The 22513-nt window shown below is 36.2% G+C and overlaps 3 protein-coding genes across 4 annotated transcripts; 1 reads left to right on the forward strand and 2 right to left on the reverse strand.

The window, feature by feature from the left end:
• Window positions 1-1726: 1726 nt before the first annotated feature.
• LOC118273273 (myrosinase 1-like) lies at window positions 1727-4271 on the reverse strand. Its single transcript, XM_035590170.2, has 6 exons — window positions 4150-4271; window positions 3931-4061; window positions 3112-3776; window positions 2727-3035; window positions 2186-2424; window positions 1727-1926 (listed from the first exon to the last, which is right to left on the reverse strand). The coding sequence occupies exons 1-6, from the start codon at window positions 4176-4178 to the stop codon at window positions 1767-1769; spliced, it is 1533 nt and encodes a 510-aa protein (XP_035446063.2). The 5' UTR covers window positions 4179-4271; the 3' UTR covers window positions 1727-1766.
• A 3870-nt stretch (window positions 4272-8141) lies between these two features.
• Window positions 8142-16278, forward strand: LOC118273272 (cytosolic carboxypeptidase 6). Its single transcript, XM_035590168.2, has 12 exons — window positions 8142-8589; window positions 11122-11369; window positions 11456-11550; window positions 11853-12069; window positions 12150-12324; window positions 12614-12681; window positions 12969-13127; window positions 13599-13690; window positions 13984-14198; window positions 14597-14741; window positions 15366-15544; window positions 16088-16278. Exons 1-12 carry the CDS (start codon window positions 8583-8585, stop codon window positions 16264-16266), a joined length of 1779 nt encoding a protein of 592 aa, XP_035446061.2. The 5' UTR covers window positions 8142-8582; the 3' UTR covers window positions 16267-16278.
• Window positions 16279-16361: 83 nt separating this feature from the next.
• Window positions 16362-21534, reverse strand: LOC118273274 (TATA box-binding protein-like 1). Of its 2 annotated transcripts, none has more exons than XM_035590173.2 (4): window positions 20374-21534; window positions 18839-19425; window positions 18086-18180; window positions 16362-17120 (listed from the first exon to the last, which is right to left on the reverse strand). In XM_035590173.2, exons 2-4 carry the CDS (start codon window positions 19408-19410, stop codon window positions 16912-16914), a joined length of 876 nt encoding a protein of 291 aa, XP_035446066.2. In that variant the 5' UTR covers window positions 19411-19425; window positions 20374-21534; the 3' UTR covers window positions 16362-16911. The 2 variants fall into 2 exon arrangements, with proteins under 2 accessions (XP_035446066.2, XP_035446064.2); XM_035590171.2 differs by having other exon boundaries at window positions 21258-21533.
• Window positions 21535-22513: the final 979 nt, after the last annotated feature.

The following is a 22513-nucleotide window of genomic DNA, read 5'->3' on the forward strand; positions in this document are numbered from 1 at the left end:
ATTGGGAACCCTATGTCTTAATAAGGCCACAATAAAAACTAGTAAGTATTCAACTTCTTAATTATAATAAAACTTTGTCAATGCTTATAATAAATGTAATGAGACCTTATTAATTAATTTTGGTCATTATACATCAGACTTGACGAGTTTCTCATCATGCAATACCCATGTAACATCTTTGAAGTCATCGGCGTCCCAGCATCAGTCAAAACGAATGAGAACAACTTCTTGTTCTGTAGCCAATTTAGCGACCGACCTAGCTTTTCAGTAGTCGAACCACTCTTTAGATGGTGCGTACTTCTTGGGAAGTTATATCTGGCTGCAACAGCATACCAGGTAAAACAGGATGAACAGAATTCAAGGTTTGAATAGATACTATGAAGAATTTCCCGATATCCATTCACCCCTTTTCTGTATCTATTCACCCCGTTTACCCCTTTCTACCATTTTAACAGCGTTTTCCATCTTTTGCAAAATCCATTGGCTTTCTTTTTGACAGAAGCTGGTGATCCGTTTTCTATGAAATTACTGAAAAACAACTATGCCGTAATAAGGCCTACACGTTTTTTTTGTAGGCTTTATTAGGGCATGGCACATAGGTAAACAAAACAACGATTATATGAAATACACCGATATTATAGCTATTTCACTAATGTGAGGAGATGGCTAAATGTATAATTGTCATATAGACAAAACACGGCACGTCGTATACTGATAAATATAAAAATACTAACAGTTTACGCTACTCGAATTTTATAAAAACTAAAGTGCGCTCCACGTCGTGATTGTTTTCGTCTGTAGGTTCCAACATAATCGCGGCACGGGTTGCTTGCTGTGCTCAAATTAGTTAAGTAATGTGCACGCACACTTCTACAAACTTTGGCGACCATTTGACATCGGGAAGAGGGAAATTTTCAAAATAGGCTTTATTGGGGCATAGGCCTTATTTGGTTAGGGTACTATACAAAGATTTCCTAGTCAGTCATTGACTTTTTGGATTCGATCAGATTTTCGTTAATCACTTGTTATAAATGAACAATGAACATTGAAACGAATATTATTAGAATTCCATTTATTGTAACGAGGTTATGAACGTCTCAAGTGATAGATTAAACACAAAATCTGAACAAAGGTTAACAGGCGGATAAACAAGTGTTTATGAATAGATTTATCTTTTCCCTTAGTATCTGTCATCGTTATCAGTACCAGCGATATGTGAGTTTGTTCATTTGGATTTATCATTTCGTCAAATCTACGTATGTGTATGACCTTTATTTCTTGAGTTTTATCATAACAACATTACCTAATTAATGCATGTCACAAGATTGACGCTATTAAGTTTTCTAATTTTAATATTCACAATAGTTGCTCAGAAACCTGAATCTATACTTATCTATACTAATATTATAAAGCTGAAGAGTTTGTTTGTTTGTTTGTTTAAACGCGCTAATCTCCGGAACTACTGGTCCGATTTGAATAATTCTTTTTGTGTTGAATAGTGCATTTATCGAAGAAGGCTATAAAACATCACGCTATGACCAATAGGAGCTAAGCAGAGCGGGTGAAACCGCGCGGAAATAGCTTGTTAAGTATATCCAGAGACAACAATACTTTTAAAAAAATTGGTAACTTAAGTATAAATTGCACGATTTTGAAAATCATTTCCTAAAGATATGATTAGGTACAAGTAGCAAGGGGTAACATGTTAATAAATAAATTAACCAAGATTAATTAATACTTTATTTCAATCAGATTTCAGGTTACTATCAGTGTCCGTCATCGATTGTCATGGTCATAGTGTCAGTTTCGTAGTGCCAGTCGAGGCTGCGCGTGCGTAACATTTCCTTATACATGAAGGCGGACTTGCGCGGCGTACGAGTGCGCTCGGGGCTCTCATAGTCCACTTCGTACAGACCAAATCGTACACTGAAAATAATTATTATGGTTGATTTCTTACTTTATTTAGCATAGTTGTCAATTTTTGTTTTGAAAAAAACTGAATGTCAATGAAACTAATGATGATATTATAGATACTCGATTAAATTTTAAATGAACACTCCATACTTTTGTCGTAAAAATCATTGCAGGGTTACTTATTAGATTAAAATTTTGATAAGAATGTCAACGTTTACACTAAGAAAACCAGCGAGGATATTATTAACTTAAGATAATTTCTAATTCTGACCTGTATCCTCGCATCCACTCGAAGTTATCCATGAGACTCCACACGGTGTAGGCCCTGATGTCTGACCCTTCATCCATGGCATCCAACATGGCGTCGATGTACTGTCTCAGGTACGAGATGCGGTCGTCATCATTCAAACCTCCAAAGCTCGAGAACCCGTTCTCAGTGATAATCATCGGAGGGTTGTTGTAATCATTCCTGATTTGAGTCAGCAGCTTGTAGAAACCCCATGGAACAACCTGTTTGGAAATTATATTTTATTTTTATGTGTCGGTTGTAATGTATAATTAGTTGTTTCCATGATATTAAAATGTATTACATCCCCTACTATTAGCTCATCGAAAGAAAAAAATTAAGGAGAACAAACAGCATTATAATAAACATAACACATGAATGAAATAGTAAAATAATTGATTTAAAAAATACACTACTCATACGTTGTCACAGATTACCATAGACATACTTAGTCTTCCTATGCACTCAATCACTTATATACCTAGATATGATTAATTGACATCTGTTGTACCTAATCAAGGCTTACCTTAGGGAAACCATTTGCACCTTGTTCCCATTCATCAGGTTGGTAATGCTCATTGCCCAGATCGTCGTAGAATGAAGGAACATCATAACGGCCAACCGCAGACTCATTCCTGTACACTAAGTACGTTGTATAGTGGTTCAGACCATAGAAGTCAGAAGAACCCTTTATATATTCCACTTCCTCTGGTGTAAACTCAGGCAACCGTGATCTGAAGAAGCCTTGCTCTGCACTTTTATGTGCTACTTTATCTTTAACAACCGGAGGGAAACCACCGGTCTCGGTGAAAATCGGATGTGCGTAAATAGCCCACTGAAACAAAATAAAATGCTTGTGACACTTTCTGAAATGTTATTTAAATAATAATTTTATAAAGAACCATACGTACCTCAAACTGATTAGATTCATAGGCAGCCTGAACATATTCCTCACTCTCTGGCTCATAAAATTGACCGCTCAGTGAAATAAAGATGGATCCCTTATATTTTGGTCTGAATTCTTCATCATAAATGTGGTACGCTTTAGCGTGAGCTAGCAGCAGATTCTTGGCGCATAAATACTCACCTACGCCTTTGAAGTTCACTGCAGGAGCTTTAGTGTCGGCTCCATAACCTTGATAGCAGATTTCTCTGGGCTCGTTGATAGTTATCCAATACTTTACTCTGTCACCGAACAGGCCAAATGCAACACGAGCGTAATCTGCGTACCATTCGATCACATTTGGGTTAGCCCAGCCTCCCAAGTCCTGTAATCTTTGTGGCAAGTCCCAGTGATAAAGAGTAACCATCGGTTCAATGTTATATTTAAGCATCTCATCAATCAAGTTGTTGTAATACTGTACTCCAGCTTCATTAATATGATCAGGAAAACTGGTTGGTAGAATACGAGTCCAGGAAAGTGAAAATCTGTAGTAGTCGAGTCCCAATTCCCTCATCATTTCAACATCTCTTTTATAATTGTGATAAGAGTCGCCAGCGACGTCTCCATTTGTACAGTCCATTATCATACATGGATTATTGTGGGTCAAGTGGTCCCAGATATTTTCCGTTTTTCCTGAGAACAATACATAGGTGCATTACAGATTACCAATTAAGAATATTAAAGATTACCGAAGAATATAAAAAAAAAATATTTGTTGTAGTTATAATTAAAAAGAATGTAATTATTAAGTAAAACTTTTACAAAAATATTTTAGAGCAAATCTTACCGTCTGCATCCCAGGCACCCTCTACTTGGTACGCCGCGGTGGATGTTCCAAACAGAAAGCCTTCAGGGAACTTCCTGACTTTATGTCGACAATGTGCTTTCTTACATTCACACAACGAAATCAACAATATCCTGAAAGAAAAAATATTACGTTGTTTTAAAGCAAATTTTACTTGGTATTTTATGTAATAAAAACAAAATATTTCGGTTTAAAACTTACAAAATTCCCACCAACGACTTAAGAATCATCTTGGTGTGTTTTAGACGAATAGTAAACACATAGCAGATGATAGATATTTATTGTAAACCTTATCTTCATCAACGTCAAATGACGGAAATTACATGTGGTGAATAATTCGGGAAATTCGACATTTTCGAGATTGACTTACGATTTATGTTACGGTCTCCAAACAAAACGGGCAGTAACTTATGATCGTGATTTACTGGAAGTAACAATTACGCTTTCTTCTTTATTCACTACTAATGAACTAGAGAATTAAGAAGCAATGTAAGTAAATACTAGCTTTCCACCGGCAATGAGAATGGATGCCCCTTTTTACCCCACAAATACTCCACATTCCAATTATTAGCTTTCTATTTTGTAAATTGTGGAATATTCTATACAAACTTTCACTCCCCATTTTAGGAAAGTTTCTTTTCTTTCTTCATTCATTCATTAAATTACGTTTAAAAAATTCAACTTCAACCTCCTCTTTTTGAAGTCGGTTAATATACTAAAACCTGTTCCTATCTAAGTGCAACAAACACTTTTTTTTTTAAAACTGCATTAAAATCAGTTCGGACAATCGTGAGATAAAAGCGCACAAACATACCTCCTTCTTTTTTGAAGGCGGTTAATAAAAAGTACCATTCATTCTCCACGCATAAAATCATGCTAAAACCTTGCACCACTGCGACGTGAAGAAAGGACAAACAAATAAATCAAAGTCAAAAGTCAAAGTCAAAATCATTTATTTCAAATAGACCAGAAAGGCACTTTTGAACGTCAAAGCAAATATAATAATATTAATAACGTCTGTCTGTCGGTCAGTCCTCTAGTGAAGCTATTTGCTCGTTCCAAAGTGTAGATTCCTATGGAGAAGAACGAGCAAGAAACTCCATAGGTTACTCTTTTTCAATCAGATTTACAATACAATTCTTGGTTACATTGTTTTGATTACTTCAACTATGTGAGAACAATGTAAAACTAATATACAGTCAAAGTGACAGAAAAAGAAAATAACCTAGAGGACAATAAAAATTAATGCAGTCCGGAGCTGACCAGTCCCAGTTGACAGCGCCCGTTCACGAACATGACACGTACACCAGCACCGCCCAACTCAACCATGTTGCAGGGAATCGAGCGATCCAATGCCCGTGCCACCGCCAATGAGACCTTTGAGTGAGCATGACAACTCCAAGCTGACACAAATGCATTCTACTAGTCTAATTTAAATTTAGTTAATTACAGGGCTCTCACAATTACAATAATTGTATAACGTACAGAACACATCGAAATAACATGGTTATATTACAGAATTTTTTCGTTATCCTGTGGAGCCGGACCAGCTTGCCTCCAAGCATTTTTATCTTCTATGTAATCATTTACTTTTTAGTATGCTTGTCTACATAACGTTTTTTTAATACAAAGTTTAAATTTTAAATACACATACTTTTCCATTTATAATATGTATCTATATATATAAAACTCTTCCGTTACTGAGTGAGTGACTGACTGACTGACTGACTGACAGACAACGCACAGTCGAAACTACTGGTCGTAGACAGCTGAAATTTGGAATGTAGGTTCCTTGGGATATGTAGGGGAGCACTAAGAAAGGATTTTTGGAAATTCAACCCCCAAGGGGGGAAAAGGGGTAACAACGTTTCTATGAAAAATCTTATTCCTTGGGTTTATAAACTTGAAACTTGGCATGAACACGTACATAGGCAAGTAAATATGTTTGACATTATAAGTTTTTTCAAACTACCCTCCAATCGTGATTTAGGGGTGCGATTGGGTGACTGATTTATTAACGCACAGCCGAAACCGCTCGGTATAGGAGTCTGAGATTTTGAACAGAGGTTCCTTTAGTAACATAAGTGAGCACTAAGAAGGGATTTTTGAAATGTCAACCCCCAAGGGGGGAAACGGGATAAACTGAGCCGGGGCTGCGGGAAAGTTCTAACGAGATACCGTGGCCCCGGAACGCAAAGGGCAACTGAAGGAACGAGGTGGGTTTTAGTCAGTAAAAGTCTGACACTCCCTTCCGTTCCCGAAGTAACGGAAGGGAGTGTCAGACTTTCGTATCGACGTATCGTTACCCAGAGCAGGAGAGGTCATTTGATGATTTCCTATCCTTAAAAAAAAAGACTTTGTATGACAACTTTCAGTCGTCTCTTTAACATACATAATTATGTACATACATGAATAACATTAAAAACAACAGAGTTTCCTGGAATATCTTCCACATCTCATTTTTGAAGAGATCCCGCGAGATCGGGAACTATGTGGTTAAAACCAAAAATTTGCCGGAAGTCACTATTCCACGCGAACGAAGTCGCGGGCAAAAGCTAGTTAAAGGAATAAAAATATAGAGTACCTATAGATATGGACACATACTTCAGTTAAAAATGATATAACAAGTTGGCAAGTTTTCACACACTTTGTTATAAACCTACTAAACGCAATGAGTCAAGTATATAATTTTCTATTAAAACTTGCCAAGTTATATCATTTTTAACTGAAGTCTGTGTATGGAACTTGGTACTTATTTAGATCTCACTTCTTTTATAGGCGAAGCATTCCAATATTATCGAACTTGGCAGCCTTTCACATTTATGTTTTGGGTGGGATTTCATTTATTTTTGTAAGGTTTATTTTCTTTATATCTTATTTTACTTTACTTTGACTAAATACAAACCTTCGTAACGAATTTTAGGTCGGTACGACCGTTGGAAGATATAGATAAATTTTTTGTTTCAGTTCCTTAGGGGTATGAATTTACACCTTCATTATTTTTAAAACCGACTCACACTTGGCCATTTTCAGATTTTTTTCTTTACCTTGACCTAAAGACCTACCTCCATGCCAAATTTCAAGTCAATACGACCATTGGAAGTGGTCTAGGTTTTTGATGAGTGAGTGAGTCAGTCAGTCAGTCAGTGAGTGTATAGTAAAAATAGCGATTTTCTGACGTCGATATCTCAAGACCTACAATAGGTACATTTATGAAATTTTGTATTTTAGATAAGTAAGTAGATCTCGACAGATACTAGAAATTTCATATGCGTAGATAAAATAGATTTTGAGTTATAGGTGGGTCGAACTTGGCCCGAAATGGTTCGTGTAATATAACCCACGGCCGGTGTGTCGGTTTTTTGCTCGAACTTGGCGGACACACTGCCGTGTGTCTAGATATAGAGTACCTATAGATATGGATCACAAAAATCTTACTCTCCTATGATTTAGTAACTTTTCTTAATGTTTCAAGATCACACAAATGTCTACTACATATCAGTTGATATTATCAATATTTTGACACATTTGCACGTAGCGTAGGGTACAGTGTACCGTCTGCATCATTTCTGTTATCGTAATCCATACCGGGGGGCATTCAATTCAGACTTTCCACCAATCACAAATCAAATCTTTAAAATTGTTATAGTTATAGAGTTTTCATTTCGGAAGAATTAAAATTGTACTATTATGTAATGCTTGAGCCTTGTGCAAACAAAACGTGTGAAACGACGCCGACGTGTGCAACTGTCGAATGTGATCCAAAGTGTTGTTTGTATCTCTGTATATCTTTGTACTGAATATTGATTATTGTTCAATAAGTCTAATCGTAATCTGTCTCAATCCAAGTTATTTGGATTGGTTCCACGCAAAGTGTCTTCTTCTTCTTCTCTTGTCTGTTAGACGCATACCATAAACCCTCTTCTTATCATTCCTCATTCCTTACACTACTGTGTGACTAATGATATAAGAAACTAGCAACCCAGTGAACTCTGTTTCGCCTCCAATGATTTACCCAGTTTTTCTGCTATTCCCTTGAAAATTTTCCTGAATTTTCTTTGCTATAAACATCACGGAGCCCAACGAATGCAAAATCGTAGAAATCGGTTCGTGCGTTCTGGAGTTTTAGCGTCAGGAAGTAAAACCCGGTAATTATTTTTATATTATAGATAAGACATACAAGTAAGTCATTAAATTTTATACAGTACTTTTTATGGTACAAGTATTACGAAGTAAGACTTCGGTCCTATGTCACCCTATGTATCCTTTGCGCTGCTTTGACGTAAGGTATGTCATAAAAAATATATGGATATCGCCGCTGCGACGACACATCGCAGCTCAACGAACTATGGGCCATGCTTTAAGCCTGTATAAGGTATCCGATGCAACACAAAACAGACGCTACTCACTGTTGCCTAGCAACAGTAACTAGCTAACCCAATATTACGCATTGGAGTAAAATAATTTTTGTTTTTTGTTTTTATTATTAAGGAAATGTCGCATCGCGGCGTATCGTGGCAACGTGGCTCTTTGCAGGGCACCGAGGAAGTCTTTGTCCTGCGGTGACACTGATTATACAGGTTCTTAAGACCAAGATCGTTGCTAATTAAATTGTGATGGAGGTTTAGTTCAAGATGTCAGGTAAGACACATGCTACATTCATATAGTATTATAACAAAACTTGACTATATCCTTATCTATAAGAAAATTGTTAATACGTTTTACGTTGTGATTCTTTAGTATGTATGCATAAGTATTGTTACTTTACAAGTTGAACTACATAAAATGCAATATAAACTATGCAGTGTAGTGTCTGGCGAGTTGTCATAGCAGATACACGTGATTTAATGCATGAATACTATGAATAGCTGATGTCACTTATATTTCAACTTACTGGCATTCATACAACAACATCTGTTATGCGCAGTTATTTGTATTAAGCACAGGCATTCTGCCTGAGAACAGTCTTTGTTCTTCTATCTATATTTACTATGCGCGTAAGTTTAAATTATACGATGTATATGTGTCTATTAAATCCACTTTCGTAATAATCGAACTCAAAAAGTTATATACCTACAAGTACATAACGACAATTTATAGGGTGTAATATTCAATTACTTAACAAAAATAAAAAATAAATTAAGTTTACAGATGAAAAAAGCTTTTTTATTGAGATGGTGAATATTATAAGTAACAGATTGTACGTTATAGCATAGTCCCAACGTCCAACAATACTTTATTACATTATAGCAAGTGTGTGTAGAAAGGTATAATGTAAAGTGCTTTAGTTTCAAATTAGCTTACAATCTGAAAAAAGCACTTTACAATAAAAGCTAACTTTGCTACGCCGTAGTAGGTCCGCTACGCTCATGCTACGCCAGCACTACGATCGAATTTGCTACGACTACAGGACAAAAGGAAGTTTGAAAGACTTTGGGCATAAACACAATGTCTGATAGCTTAATAGACACGTGTTTTAATATATTTCGTATGTAAAACAAGTCAAATTATCAGCTGCACACACAGAAAACACGGCACTAACAGGAAACCAACCAAACGTTGTCCCTTAATATTACAAAATTTAAAACATACTTAACAGTTGGTATACCTTTGCGCTCTAACAAATTGTAATGGGACTTTTATGCTTTGTAAGTAGTTCAAAATGAAGTTCATCTCGTCTCGTAATGTCGATCGATGAGCATGAGTGGACGGTTCCAGTGCCAATATTACTTGATAAAATGGACTCGACCGAGTGTCAGTGCCAACATTGTAGACGATGAGTCTCGTTAAGTGGTACTTATCAGTCCATTGTATCGCCAGACGAGATATATGTATTGTATATGTACGGTACATATCTAGTGGTTATCATGCCATTGGCGATTATATTATCTGAGGTAAATATTTGTCTTAAAAACTACATGACGTTTGATGATCCTGACCGTGACGTGTCAAGCCCACGAATTTTATTTAGAACTAAATAATAAATAGGCAACTTACTACCAGTATTCATCTCATGCTTTTTTACCACGTAGTAACTAAGGTTTTTTAAAATAAACCTTGGCCCACACTAGGATTTTCTCCTGTGTCATGGGTGCGTTTACAAACATACAATTTCGCAAGCACATGACACCCAGACTCGAAACAACAATTTGTTCCTCGTGGGGAAATCGAACCCGCTACACGTTGCACGGCACACGGTTGCTCAGCCACCGCACCAACCGTGCAATCATTACATTTCATATGTTAACTTTCAAACTATACTTAATGGCTGTTGACACAAAACTTCATCATACGAGTATTTTACTGAAGTTGGTAACAACAATTGAAAAGTTGCTTCAAACACCAAACAAAAATGATTGAAACTTAAAACTAGTAGTAAAACCTTTAAATTAAAGTTAGAACATAAAACATTCACAAGGTACTAAAGAATTCGGTTTCGTTTAAATTTCAATCGACTGAAGAAAAAACTTTCAATATACGGTTGGCGTGTCTCGCTAAACTGTTTTCCTTACATATTCGTGCACTTATCGCCTAGGCATTGCCGTCAATCTTCTAGTCAATCTGTTCACCTACATTGTTAAAGTTAGTTGGTTAAGGCAGTTTAGTCGAGAACCTTACCTGTGTAGCAATGGCTGCGTACACCGACCCTCTGGATTGTCTGGATCACACCTCCATATACCGCCGCTCCGCCAATGGTATTATAATAATAAAACACGAAAACCAAATTTTCAAAGAAAATTATAACACTATTTTATTTTTGGGATTATAAATTGTTTTGGATATTAATAAATAGGAACTATATGCAATATACGTGAATATGATAGTGTTCGTGTACAAATTCCATCAGTCAGTTATGTTGTTACTGATTGAACATCGCTGGTACAAGTAGGTTAGCCCAATTCTATTAGTGTATGTAAATCTTATGAATTTCATACAATGCTATTGGCATTTAGACGTCGTTGCTTTTAGATAGCAGGCGTTAGGAAAGCTCCGTAAATTGAGTTCTAAAACTATCAAGAACTATATTTAGCAAATAGTAATGCTTCTAGGAGTGTCTAAAGCATGTAAGAGTGCATACTATTAAAGTGGGACTCCGTGCATAGCACGCGGTGTTAAAGGCAATTACATGCATTACCTGCATGCAATGCAAACGAAACATTTTGGTATTTACAGATAGTGAAGAAAGCGACGGAGAAGGAGGTTTGGGCAATTTGAGTAGGCTGATCGTTCGTCCTCCGGGGCAGAGTGGGAAAGCCAAACGTGGACAGCTGTGTTTCGACGCAGCGTTTGAGTGTGGGAACTTGGGACGAGCAGACCATATCACAGACCTGGAGTATGATCTGTACGTCAGACCAGACACCTGCAGACCCAGGGCTCGGTTCTGGTTCAATTTTACAATTGAAAACGTTAAACAGGATCAGGTAAGGATTAAGCTTTTTTCTTAATGATACTACGGTTTTACTACCCACTAAAAACAACATTAAATATTATGAATTAACTATTCCAGAGAGTGATACTAAATATTGTTAATTTGGCCAAAGAGACGACCTTGTTCGACAGTGATATGACCCCTCTAGTCCGGTCTACGTCACGGCCGAAATGGTAAGTGCGTTGAACTATATGTAAGTACATTGGTACGTGTTAAGGATAACATATTATACTTATGTTTATCATTCCAACTTTGAACTTTGCACACATATAATTTGCTTAACCCCCTGAAGAACGCAGGTGTTGGAGTTACAAACAAGATTTAAACATAAATTATTCCAAACTTCCAGCTAACTAATGCTGTGGAACCGTGTAGTCACAGTTGCAACATGCACGTAGCATTTAAAGTACCTACCTACCTACCTACCTACCTACGCAATTTTACTTACTTCAATATAGTAATTTTAAACTTTTAGGCAACGGATTCCCAGGCGTCTAATATTCTACCACCGTTCTCTTGTACATCGAGGGCGAAAGATCTTAAGTATTGCGTTTGCTTTCGATCGAGAAGAAGATGTGTATCACTTTTCGGCTGCAGCTTCTTATTCTTACTCGCGACTTCAGAAGCACCTCGCCACGTGGGAGAAGAGGGCACAGGCTTTTGCCACGAGACAGTCTATTGCTCAGACCACTGTAAGTTAATGATATGCTATTTATGATTTTTCATGTATAATTTAGGTAAGCCTTGCATCTTAAAATATTACTTTTTACAGCAAAAACGGCGCATAGATCTCGTAACTATAGGAGATTATAACGTCAAAGAAAAAGAGGAGGTTAAAGAAGATCCTGTGTTAACTAAAGTGAAGCCAGCAGTGACGAAAAAGCGAGTCGTACTCATTATAGCGAGGACACACGGAGGGGAACCGCCCTCCTCATTTGTTTGTCAAGGTAAACTAAGAAAACGATAATTTTAGACCTCACCCACACGTCGCCATAAACTAACGAATTTTATATGGCTCACTACGGAACTTATTGTTACAGAACTAAGCTAACAATTACTGAACATATTTTCTACAGTAATTCTTTGCTTACCACCAGGTTAACTCAACTTTGCATGTTTACGGTTTAGATATATTTTTTAATTTAGATTTAGATAGATTTGATACCTATGCTATATGTACGGCTTGTTTAGTTGATTTAGTTAAGTAGTTAACTTATGAAACATTTTGTTACGAAGGTTTCTTGGACTACCTATTGGGATCGTCAGAAAAGGCAGTAGCTCTAAGGAACAACATTATTTTAGAGGTAAGCAATATTCAACTGAAAACAATTCGAAAGTTTTAACTATAGGCGGGACTGACGGGGGACACTGCATCTCTATGGGCGCCAAGTTACTTACGATTTATATAAATTCTTTTCGAGTAATATGATCGCTTTACTTACACGCCGATATCGTAAATTTTTACCAATTATTACTTATTTGTAAATTAAATTCTATTCTACATAATATCCTTTTTTGTCTTTTTTTAAAACCCCGCTGCTCGGCTGCTATTGACCTTAGCGTGATGTTTTATAAATTTTGTCATTGCTAGGTAATACCAATGCTGAATCCAGACGGAGTTTTCCTTGGCAACCAGAGGTCAGATCTGCTGGGCGGTGACCTCAACCGTTGTTGGAACCGAGCCACCAGTTTCGCGCACCCCGCTCTAGTTGCAGTTAACGATCTGCTTAAGAAGCTTGCCTCAGAGAAGGTAGGTGAAAATATTAAAAAGATAATCCGAAAGAAAAAGTAAGTTACTAACATTGAGTTATGTACGGGTTGAAATCCTGGTTCGGGTCCCTATGGATTAAGTTATGTTTATTATGGAAACTCCTTGCAAATGCACGGTATCTGAAACATCCTCAAATTTTCAATGAAAATTTGAGGATGTTTTTCATATTAGACTCGTATCGCATTCATTCTTCATAACCTAAACAACGACCGAAATGTACGACTACGGTTATCTGCTGAAACATTACTGTAGGCGTAATATTATATTTAAGGATATATTTTTTGTGTATTAACTATAACCTAGAACTATTCTCAAATACTTAGTACACGTAAATAGGCAGTTGTTTGTATAATTTTTCTTAGGCACTAGTATAACTCTGGTATTTATAATATAACCAACTAATATGTGCACCTATATAATATAACTTTGAACAGTTTTTGTGGCTTTCAGAACGTGCAGTTGGATTTTATAATTGACATTCACGCAGACATTAGTCACGAGGGAGTGTTTGTTCGAGGTAACTCTTATGATGACGTGTATAGGTGAGTAGTGAGTACATACAAACAGTCTTTGCAAATAGCTAAGAGCAATGTAACTTACGTTTTTATTCTATTAGAGGAATAACTGATATTACTAGACTTGTTCTTATTGAAACAACTATGTTTGCTTGTTCTTGGCTGACATAAATGTTACTCTATTACGCCAGTACAAGTTAACTTATAAGTTTATTTAATTAGATTTTATATTATGTATTTATACCTACTATTACTACTTTACTTTTATCATACACATGGTATTTTCTGTTACATTTTCATATTAATCGTTTTGTGCCTAGGTTTGAACGACAGGCAGTCCTTCCTAAATTTCTAGGTGCTCGCATAGAAGCGTGGCGGCCTGACGCGTGCTTCTACAATTCTGATTCTCTACTGGCTGGCACTGCTCGGCGAGCCCTGCCCTCGGGATTCATTGACGCTTACACACTATTGGTATCTTTAGGAGGAAGAAGATTATCTCCTAGGGGTCCTTACATACATTACACTGAAGATGCATGTATCCTTGATTTATAATTTAATTAATACCTATACTTAGCTACTAATCCTATTGTTAGTATGACAAGTAGGTACACTTTCCGGAGCTTCGGACTACCTAACGGGTTACCGGGGTTTCGGCTCAAAGGAATAGTAGGAACAAGGTGGTTTTTATTCAGTGGGAGTATGAAACTCTCTTGTCTCACCCAAGGCGGGAAAAGTCATAAGATAATATTCCCCCCTCAAAAAAAAGTACCCGCAATTGAACGTTACATACAAATTACTGATTGCCATGCGAGCATATAACTTTATTGTTTTTTTTTTTATTAGGTACTTAGGTATAGTAAAGCAATAGGTAAGTATACATATGCTAAAGAAAGTATTCTTCAATCTTTGTTAATTTCTTAACATGACAATCAGATACTAAAATAGGTAAATCTCTAGCAAAATCTCTTTGCGATTACTATCGACATATTGGGGTCATTCCCCCGCGAGTAGGTCGGAGTAAGAAGAAAGATCAAAGGGGCAGACGGCGGCGGAGACGACCTGTTATTGAACGCGACAGGTCAGAGAAATATCTACCTAACTATTGTAACCTTCTACGAATCAATAGATATGCTAGGTTGACAGAATCATGTAAAGTGATTTAGTGAACTGAATTCATTATTTTTTTGTACCTACCTACCTGTATGTATACCTAGCGTGTTCACAATCCAAAGCGAATACGAAACCTTATTGAAAACAAAGAAGAGGCATGGATAGGTACATACCACGGTAGGGTAGGTACCGTTTGCCTATAGATAACTACTAAATTATAATTTGTAGGTAAGGTAAGTAAGCACCTACATACCTACTAGTAAAATCAGGAATATCTACATATTCTTTGGTATACTATTTTATACCCAAAGACGCGTTACTGAGTTAATACAAATTAACACGCGTTCCTTCTTTCAACCCCTGAATCATAAGTTCCTTCAGCTCAAGGACATGTCTATGGAACTTTCCATAATTTACTCCACAAAGCAAAACTTTGTGAAGAGAAAACATACAAAAAGTTCTTTAAAATAGAAGCCAAAAAAGTAAAGCTTACGTTTTGTGAAACTTAAAGCTTTGTTGTTATTGTAATGATTTTAGGTACAAGTGTCTTATACACATACCTATGTACCACGTAAATATTTTTACTTTTAAGGTCACCCAGTTCATCACCTGAACGACGAGTTTTAGCTGGTCGAGTATTGTCACCGTCCCTGCCAAAAGTATCCCCGCCTGCCCTGCAAGCTTTACCAGCAAGGCTTTCACGTCGTCCAATACTTAAGTCTCGACCAAGAACTATGCTAGACATTGATCACATACTGCCTGTTATAACAGGTAGGTTGTAATTTTTGTTTATCATCAACTTACACATTTTAATTATCTATGTTTAGATACCTGTATGTAGTATGAACACGAATTAATAGTAAAGGTACCTTAGCACCAACTACAATGTCAGTTTGTACCATAAAGCTACCTACGCAAATCACAGGTACCCGCTCGGGTAAAACAAGATATAAGGAAATAGGTATACCTATAAGACACAATAGAAAACACATTGTCTCAGGTTTGTTGAATATGAAGCAACGTACCGGCTTAAAATGGCGCTCTATTAGGGTGCACAAGTACAGACTACAGTGAATAGATATCTGTTCGATATCATAGCAAAGACGTAAATGCCTAGATATTGATTTGTCCTTCGTTACAAGTTCTGTCTACCAAACCAAGACATGTGATATGAAAGTTTAATGTGTCTGTGGTATTTCGGTTTGTGACACTTTTCTTTCTATTTCTGTCTCTACCTTTCTCTATCACTGAAATAAATGTACATATTATGTAATATGTAGTAAATCATGTACCAAAAAAGGTCTTATTTTGCAGGGACTGCCGTAAAAACTCCACGACTAGCTGTAGTCGACATGAGTGCGTACATCCAAACACCTAAAGTATTTGGAAATCATAGAACAGAGAGCACACAACTGAGGCTCAGCAGACCACCACGTCCATCACAAACCAGGTTCACGAGTGACGAGTACGACACTCACGAGTCGGATTCTTAACCAATCCGCAATATTCATCATTATTATTACTTACCTATTTATGTACATTTTGCCTTTTTCATATTAAATTAATCTTATGTAAATAAAACACAAAATGTTTTTATTGAAACGTATAATGTCGAAGCTTCCATATTTACAATCACTAACATCTATCGTTCAGTCATCTCTTTCTTAGAACAAATCTTATTGAACACTATTATCACTACAAATTCTACAATCATAACGGCAAATGAAAAAACGAGACTGAGTATCGTTATCGAGATTTATTTTGAACATTTTTTTGTAATTTTATGACAATTTTGGTTTCAACGTAAACGAGTCGACTTCATCTACGCATACTAAAGAGGTCACAGGTCATCACAAAAACGATACAATCGTACATACGAAGGGTAAAGAAGCGTGGGTGCTTCGCAGAACGTTCAGCCGAGAGGTCGTGGCCGCGCGCAAACCGGACCAGGCGCGAAGCACCTCCCCTAATAAATATCTTTGGCATGAACCGAACAGCTCGCCGACGAGTCACACGCGATCGCACTAACAACCGAGAGTTATTGCTTCGATGCCAATATAAAAGTTCGTTTTGTTCCCGCACGGGGTTTCGCGTCGGGAGCTTCAGTGGGCGGCGGAGGCGCGCGCGGCTCCTGCGCGTCATTCCCAGGCTTCGTTGTCGTCGTCCGACAGCGTCACCAAGTGCATGGGGTCATCATCCGGCGGGGGCGCAGGAGCTGGCACACCGGAACGGGCTGCACGCTTCTGTCGCAGCAGCTCTTCGTCTGCCGGTGTTAGAGGCTTGCGGAACTCGTACACCAAAGGGAAGATGCGTTCCACGGCTGACTGAACGTCACTCACACTCCGAGCTGCAGACAATAAATTTTGTCATTAAAATCTATCTTCAGCTTATTATATCGTGATCTGAATTAACCTAATAGACAGTGGCGGCGTTAGGGGGGGGGGGGGGGCGTGATGGGGCGATGGCCCAGGGCGACAAATTCTGGGGGCGGCGATGCTGCCGCCGATGGGATCCGCAAAAAACTAACACTTCATATTGCTTCCCTCAAGTGGGCGCCAAAATATTTTCACCCGGGGTTAATACACCGTTGCAAGTTTAGAATAGAGCTACACGTGTTGCGGAATCAATTCCTGTCGTTTCATAATTGTAGCTCTAGTTATACTTTGTTATCGTCGAGTTAAGTTTATAACAATAATAGTTCCACGTGGCTGTTATCCTATTAAATTTTATCAATCAACTATATACGAAAACCTCGAAACGTGAAATATAACCTGCGTCAAAGTTAGTACATTCGCACACGAAGTATATGGTACGAGGTGTTTATCGTCATTCCAATAGTCGGACTTCGTAGTACCGACACGACGCAAGTCGTCGAAGAAGTGATAGGCTTTATTGTTTTGAAAATTAAAATTTAGTAGGCTTAACACACTATAATAACGACCTATTATCTCAATTAACGTCACACAGAGACATACAATATTGGTTTGTTCCTGACACTATATTATTTTAATAACAAAATAAAATAATACATGGAATGTAAGAACACCAATCACAACTCCAATCTAAGTGCTCTTACTTAATTAAATAAATGTAGCCAATAACTACATCTACATACATAAAAAAATAAAATAATGGGTACTATTTTATATCTCATCGCAATAACTACTAATATTTTTATTTTCACTTTAATACAATGAATGACCTAATATGTTAACCTTATGAGGCTACTTATCAAAGTAATATTTTTGTTATTTCCTCTTTACAGAAATATATATATAAATCATATTATTAGTGGACATAAAATATATATACCTGTGATAGTCACACCACCAGTGGAGAATATCTTGAGTGTGGCTTTAGGATTGTATAACTTATATGTGACTCCAGGATGGAGCTCAGGTTCATAGCTGAAAACAAGAGGAAAAACATTTCAAGCAACTCTTACACTTTATAAATATACTAAGTTATTAAAAAGGAGTGATTTTCTTTAGGAATCAGTATATTGTCTATGAATATACCAATATGCAACTATTAATTTCCGGATTTGATAATGAAATTGCAAGAATTCTATTATTACAGTTGGTTTGCTTGTTATACTTAAAAGTTGTTCACCTCAAACACTTAATATAAATATTACGAGCTCAGACATTCTAATTTATCAAAAAAATAAACAATTTCATGTGAACCCTGACTCTACTAGTTTGCAAGGTTTGATAAGTTTTTTTTTTGGACTCAACTCTGGATGAGGATTCTCACAGATTTATGTATATTTATTGACTAAAATATTTCATAAAATCATCCCATAAGTAATTAATGAGTCACTGCTGAATATATTTATACCTAATATTATTATGACTATGTGTGTATGCATATATTATGATGTTTGTTGAAAAACTACAGAAAAATGCTATTGTCTAATGCTTATGAAAGTCTTAGGCAAACACACATTTGATGAATGCTTCAAAAGTGTAAACAAAGGATTTGAAGCCAAATGGATGAAAAACATGTATTAAATTAAATTGTAAGTTACTGCAAAAGTAGGTAATATTACTAAAATATACTTACTCTGCTTCCTTGTATTTTTTCGAAAAAGATATGATCCTTATACCAAACGGCATCCGACAGGTGCCTAATACATTGACTACACGGAAATTGCGGAAACGCACTTGGAAGCCGAGCTTCTGAAGGGCGCGCGCATACCGTCGTGCGGCAACCTTCGCCTGGTCCTCGCTGGTTGCACCAGTGCACGTCACGCGGCCGGACGACCAGATGGACGCAGTAGTGTATGGACGCCGTAACTTCATAGTTACCATGCCGTTCTCGCGGCGAAATTCAACGTTCACACCATTTAATGCTATCTGTCTAAGGTTCAGGTGGCACTTAACACTAAAACTGCACACAACATTGTTTATCATTATATCTATTTCTGGTGTATCCTCCTCTTCTTCAATGGCGGCGGGTGGCGCCATCGCCTCACTTGTATCGGTACACTTCATCTGTGACGTGCTAGTTGACCCAGCTTCGCAATATTCATGATCAGGCACCATATGATTTGTTACACTATGTGAGGATATACCACGGTTAGGCACAACTTTGCTTAACTCCTTTATACCATTCTCTTGGAGGAGCGTAGCCATGACCAACACGGCACACTGAAATAAATCATTAATATATGAAAGTGAGTGTTCAATTACATCACACACTATTAGAAATTGAATTTTTGGAGATGCTTTGATTTTCTAACTGTGGCTTACTCTAGTCCTACAGGCATATCCACTATTATAGTAATCATCAGCACAGAACCACAATGAAATCGGAATCCTAATGAACATTATACTTAGATGTAACTACCTTATGGATGCCTTATATCAAGTACATCGCTATAAATAGTTGCAGCAGAAATATGAAATAAGATATTTAACCCTCAAACAATGCACACCAGATTTATATTATTTGCTTCAATTGCACTTATTCAAAGAAAATGTATGAAATTGATTTTTTAAAACCATTTTTCATAGAAAAAGCTATCTTTTTAAACCATTCAAGTATGTAAAATAGAATTGTATCCATTCATAAAATAATATTTTTTATTACAGGATATGAATCAACAATTGTAATGAAATACTGATTAAGTTTGTACATTGAGAGCAAGAAAAGTGTGATTATAGCTGTTATCGTCAGCATTCAGCGGTAAACCATAAAGAGGACTTTATTGAAAATTGTTGATTGCACAACAATGGCAAATGGCACACATACATGAAACAATGAAAACATTTACACAAGGCACACTTTTAGCCAAAATTATGCAATTTGTAAAATTGATGCGTGTTAAACCAATTGTGGTTATCAAAATATTTTTATTATTTCAAAATACTTTATTCATTTCAAAATTATATGGAAGCTGAACAACTCATATTACAATTATTACCAAAATTAAACTATTACATAGTAAAAGAAGAAATTAATAAATTATATTTTTTCTCAAATCACTAGGGAGAGTAAAATTTCTAGAATGACTAATTTAGATTTGATAATGTTTTGTTTGATTTGACCAACCCAAAATGTTTTTTAGGGTTGAAATTTCAAAATGTCAGACTCACCAAAAACTTGTTTACCACAAAGGAATTTTTTTATCTGCATCCACTTGTTAAATAGGTAGTACTTAAGTATTTTATATGTTAAATGACAATCTACTAATATAAGTAAATATGACACATTAACTTTTTATAAAGAGAGCTTACAACAATAACAAAATCAAATTTCAAGATTCAATGGAAGGGCACAATTTAGGCCACTTCCCACGGGTCGGTACGGTGCGACGCGACAACATGACACTTTGCACAGCTGACTGGCGGACGGGCCCCAGGCCCCCGCCCCGCACTACCCCCGCCCCTGTCTACATCCTGCGCCCTGCACCTAGCTTGCTCGTTTATGTGCGTTGCATATATAATAATTTTGATAAACTTCTGATCATCCATAACACTATAATTACGTACGAAAATAATTTGTATTAAGTAGGTAGATTAACACTAAGAGCTTAACCATCTACCTACTTGTCATTATAGTATACCTATCTTACAAATATCTCCTCCACAAAATTACAGAATTACTGATAATTTACATTCTCCGTTATGCGAATAAAACTAAAATAATCCGTAGTCAGCAGTTATTGACCCCATAACGACCTGATCCACACGTGATTAAGGACCACAAAGAAAAGCAATGATCGTGAAAATATATCGCAAATATTACTCAATGCATGTGATTGTCTTTCACAACTCCACAGAGATCAATTACGATTCGATCCCATACCAAAATATAAAATTATTAATGAACAAAATAACACGAGAATGAACTTGAACCAAAATGGGGCAGGCTCGTAACTTTTTATTGACTAATTGTGGGATGAAATTTCGGATTACGGGAACTTAGGATAAACTACATTTACTATAAAACAATAAAAATACATAAAACAACAGTTTACCTGAAGCAAAGTGATATATTTGTCACAATTATTTTTACACTACCAACGAATAATAATTTTCATTGCAGAACTAAGTAAGTCCAGATAGGAAATTCCTGGGGTGGATAAGCTTTTACACTATAACAAATATTATAACACACGAAATAAGTCAGAAATTATTTAGAAAGCTAACTGATATAAGCAACTCGTTAAAAATGCAAAAATCAAAAACTTATGCACATCCTGCCTAGCACCGCCATGTTCCATTCGACTCGATGAACAAAATGTTGAGTGAATGAAATAGAACACGAATGACTGATTATCCTTTGCAAAATCATCGTCTACTTTTGTCTATGAATTTATTATTTTTTCGTACAGTAGTATATACTTTTTGAAAAATAGTTACTAAACTCTAATTTTGAATAAAAAATGAGACTAATTTGTTGCTGTTGCTCAACTGATATTACATACAGTAGAGCAGCAACTAAAAAGGAATGCCAGATATATTATAATATAATATGTATGATATAGTTAATATAACATGAACACAATAAGAAAATAAAACCTTATGATTTTTATGTTGTGATTGTGATTTAGCATAAAATCTAGTCTAAATTCTTAAGTTATTTCATAAAATATAAGTAAATAATCGTTGTTCGTAAACCAAAATGTTCAGTACATTTAATACGAGTTTAAAGTACCTTTAATAAAGCAAACTCGTACTAAGGGTACAGTATATTATGCCATTAGTAAAGAATTACCGCCAACCACAAGGTATACCTTTGCTTAAAAGGTTGTTCCTATAATTATATTATTATTGTTTATGTAGATATTAGTTGATTAAATAAACATTTGTATTTTTTAGCTTACTTCTAATCTAAATTTAGAGCTTACTTTAAGCAAAGTGCTAAATATAATAGTGGTGATTGGCTCAATGGCAATGCCATTATTCTGACCAATGAAACGAACGCTATACGAAACGCTATAAAACGAAAATCAAGTAATTTCTTCGCTAAAAAGAAATAAGTTTCTAATCTAGATATATCAACTAGTTTATCATATTGAACAACCAAAAACAATTTGACTTTGAAACTTAGGTACTAGTGAATTTAGTTATTAATTATAAACAATTAGTATTTACGACTAAATGTAATTACATCAATAGAGGTTGCGTTCTGCGGTTCTGCCATATGACGAAGAGTTTATTCCTAGCTTTTGTTTAGTTTTAAGTGTTTAGTACTAAAACGAAACGTTATTGTGAACTACTCCTAAAAATA

The sequence above is a fragment of the Spodoptera frugiperda genome, chromosome 1 (genome assembly GCF_023101765.2).
Source record: "Spodoptera frugiperda isolate SF20-4 chromosome 1, AGI-APGP_CSIRO_Sfru_2.0, whole genome shotgun sequence".
Classification (NCBI taxonomy): domain Eukaryota; kingdom Metazoa; phylum Arthropoda; class Insecta; order Lepidoptera; family Noctuidae; genus Spodoptera; species Spodoptera frugiperda.

Bases quoted from the DNA above. Each gene is read 5' to 3' on its own strand.
- LOC118273274 (XM_035590173.2), bottom strand. From the start codon at position 19,410: ATGGCTACGCTCCTCCAAGAGAATGGTATAAAGGAGTTAAGCAAAGTT. The intron at 18,181-18,838 runs GTAAGTATATTT...TCTTGTTTTCAG, and splicing joins AAAAAATACAAGGAAGCAGA to CTATGAACCTGAGCTCCATC. The intron at 17,121-18,085 runs GTATATATATTT...TATTGTCTGCAG, and splicing joins TGGTGGTGTGACTATCACAG to CTCGGAGTGTGAGTGACGTT.
- LOC118273272 (XM_035590168.2), top strand. The intron at 11,551-11,852 runs GTAAGTGCGTTG...TTAAACTTTTAG, and splicing joins TCTACGTCACGGCCGAAATG to GCAACGGATTCCCAGGCGTC. The intron at 13,128-13,598 runs GTAGGTGAAAAT...TGTGGCTTTCAG, and splicing joins AGAAGCTTGCCTCAGAGAAG to AACGTGCAGTTGGATTTTAT.
- LOC118273273 (XM_035590170.2), bottom strand. From the start codon at position 4,178: ATGATTCTTAAGTCGTTGGTGGGAATTTT. The intron at 3,777-3,930 runs GTAAGATTTGCT...TATTGTTCTCAG, and splicing joins GGGTGCCTGGGATGCAGACG to GAAAAACGGAAAATATCTGG. The intron at 3,036-3,111 runs GTACGTATGGTT...ATTTTGTTTCAG, and splicing joins ATGAATCTAATCAGTTTGAG to TGGGCTATTTACGCACATCC.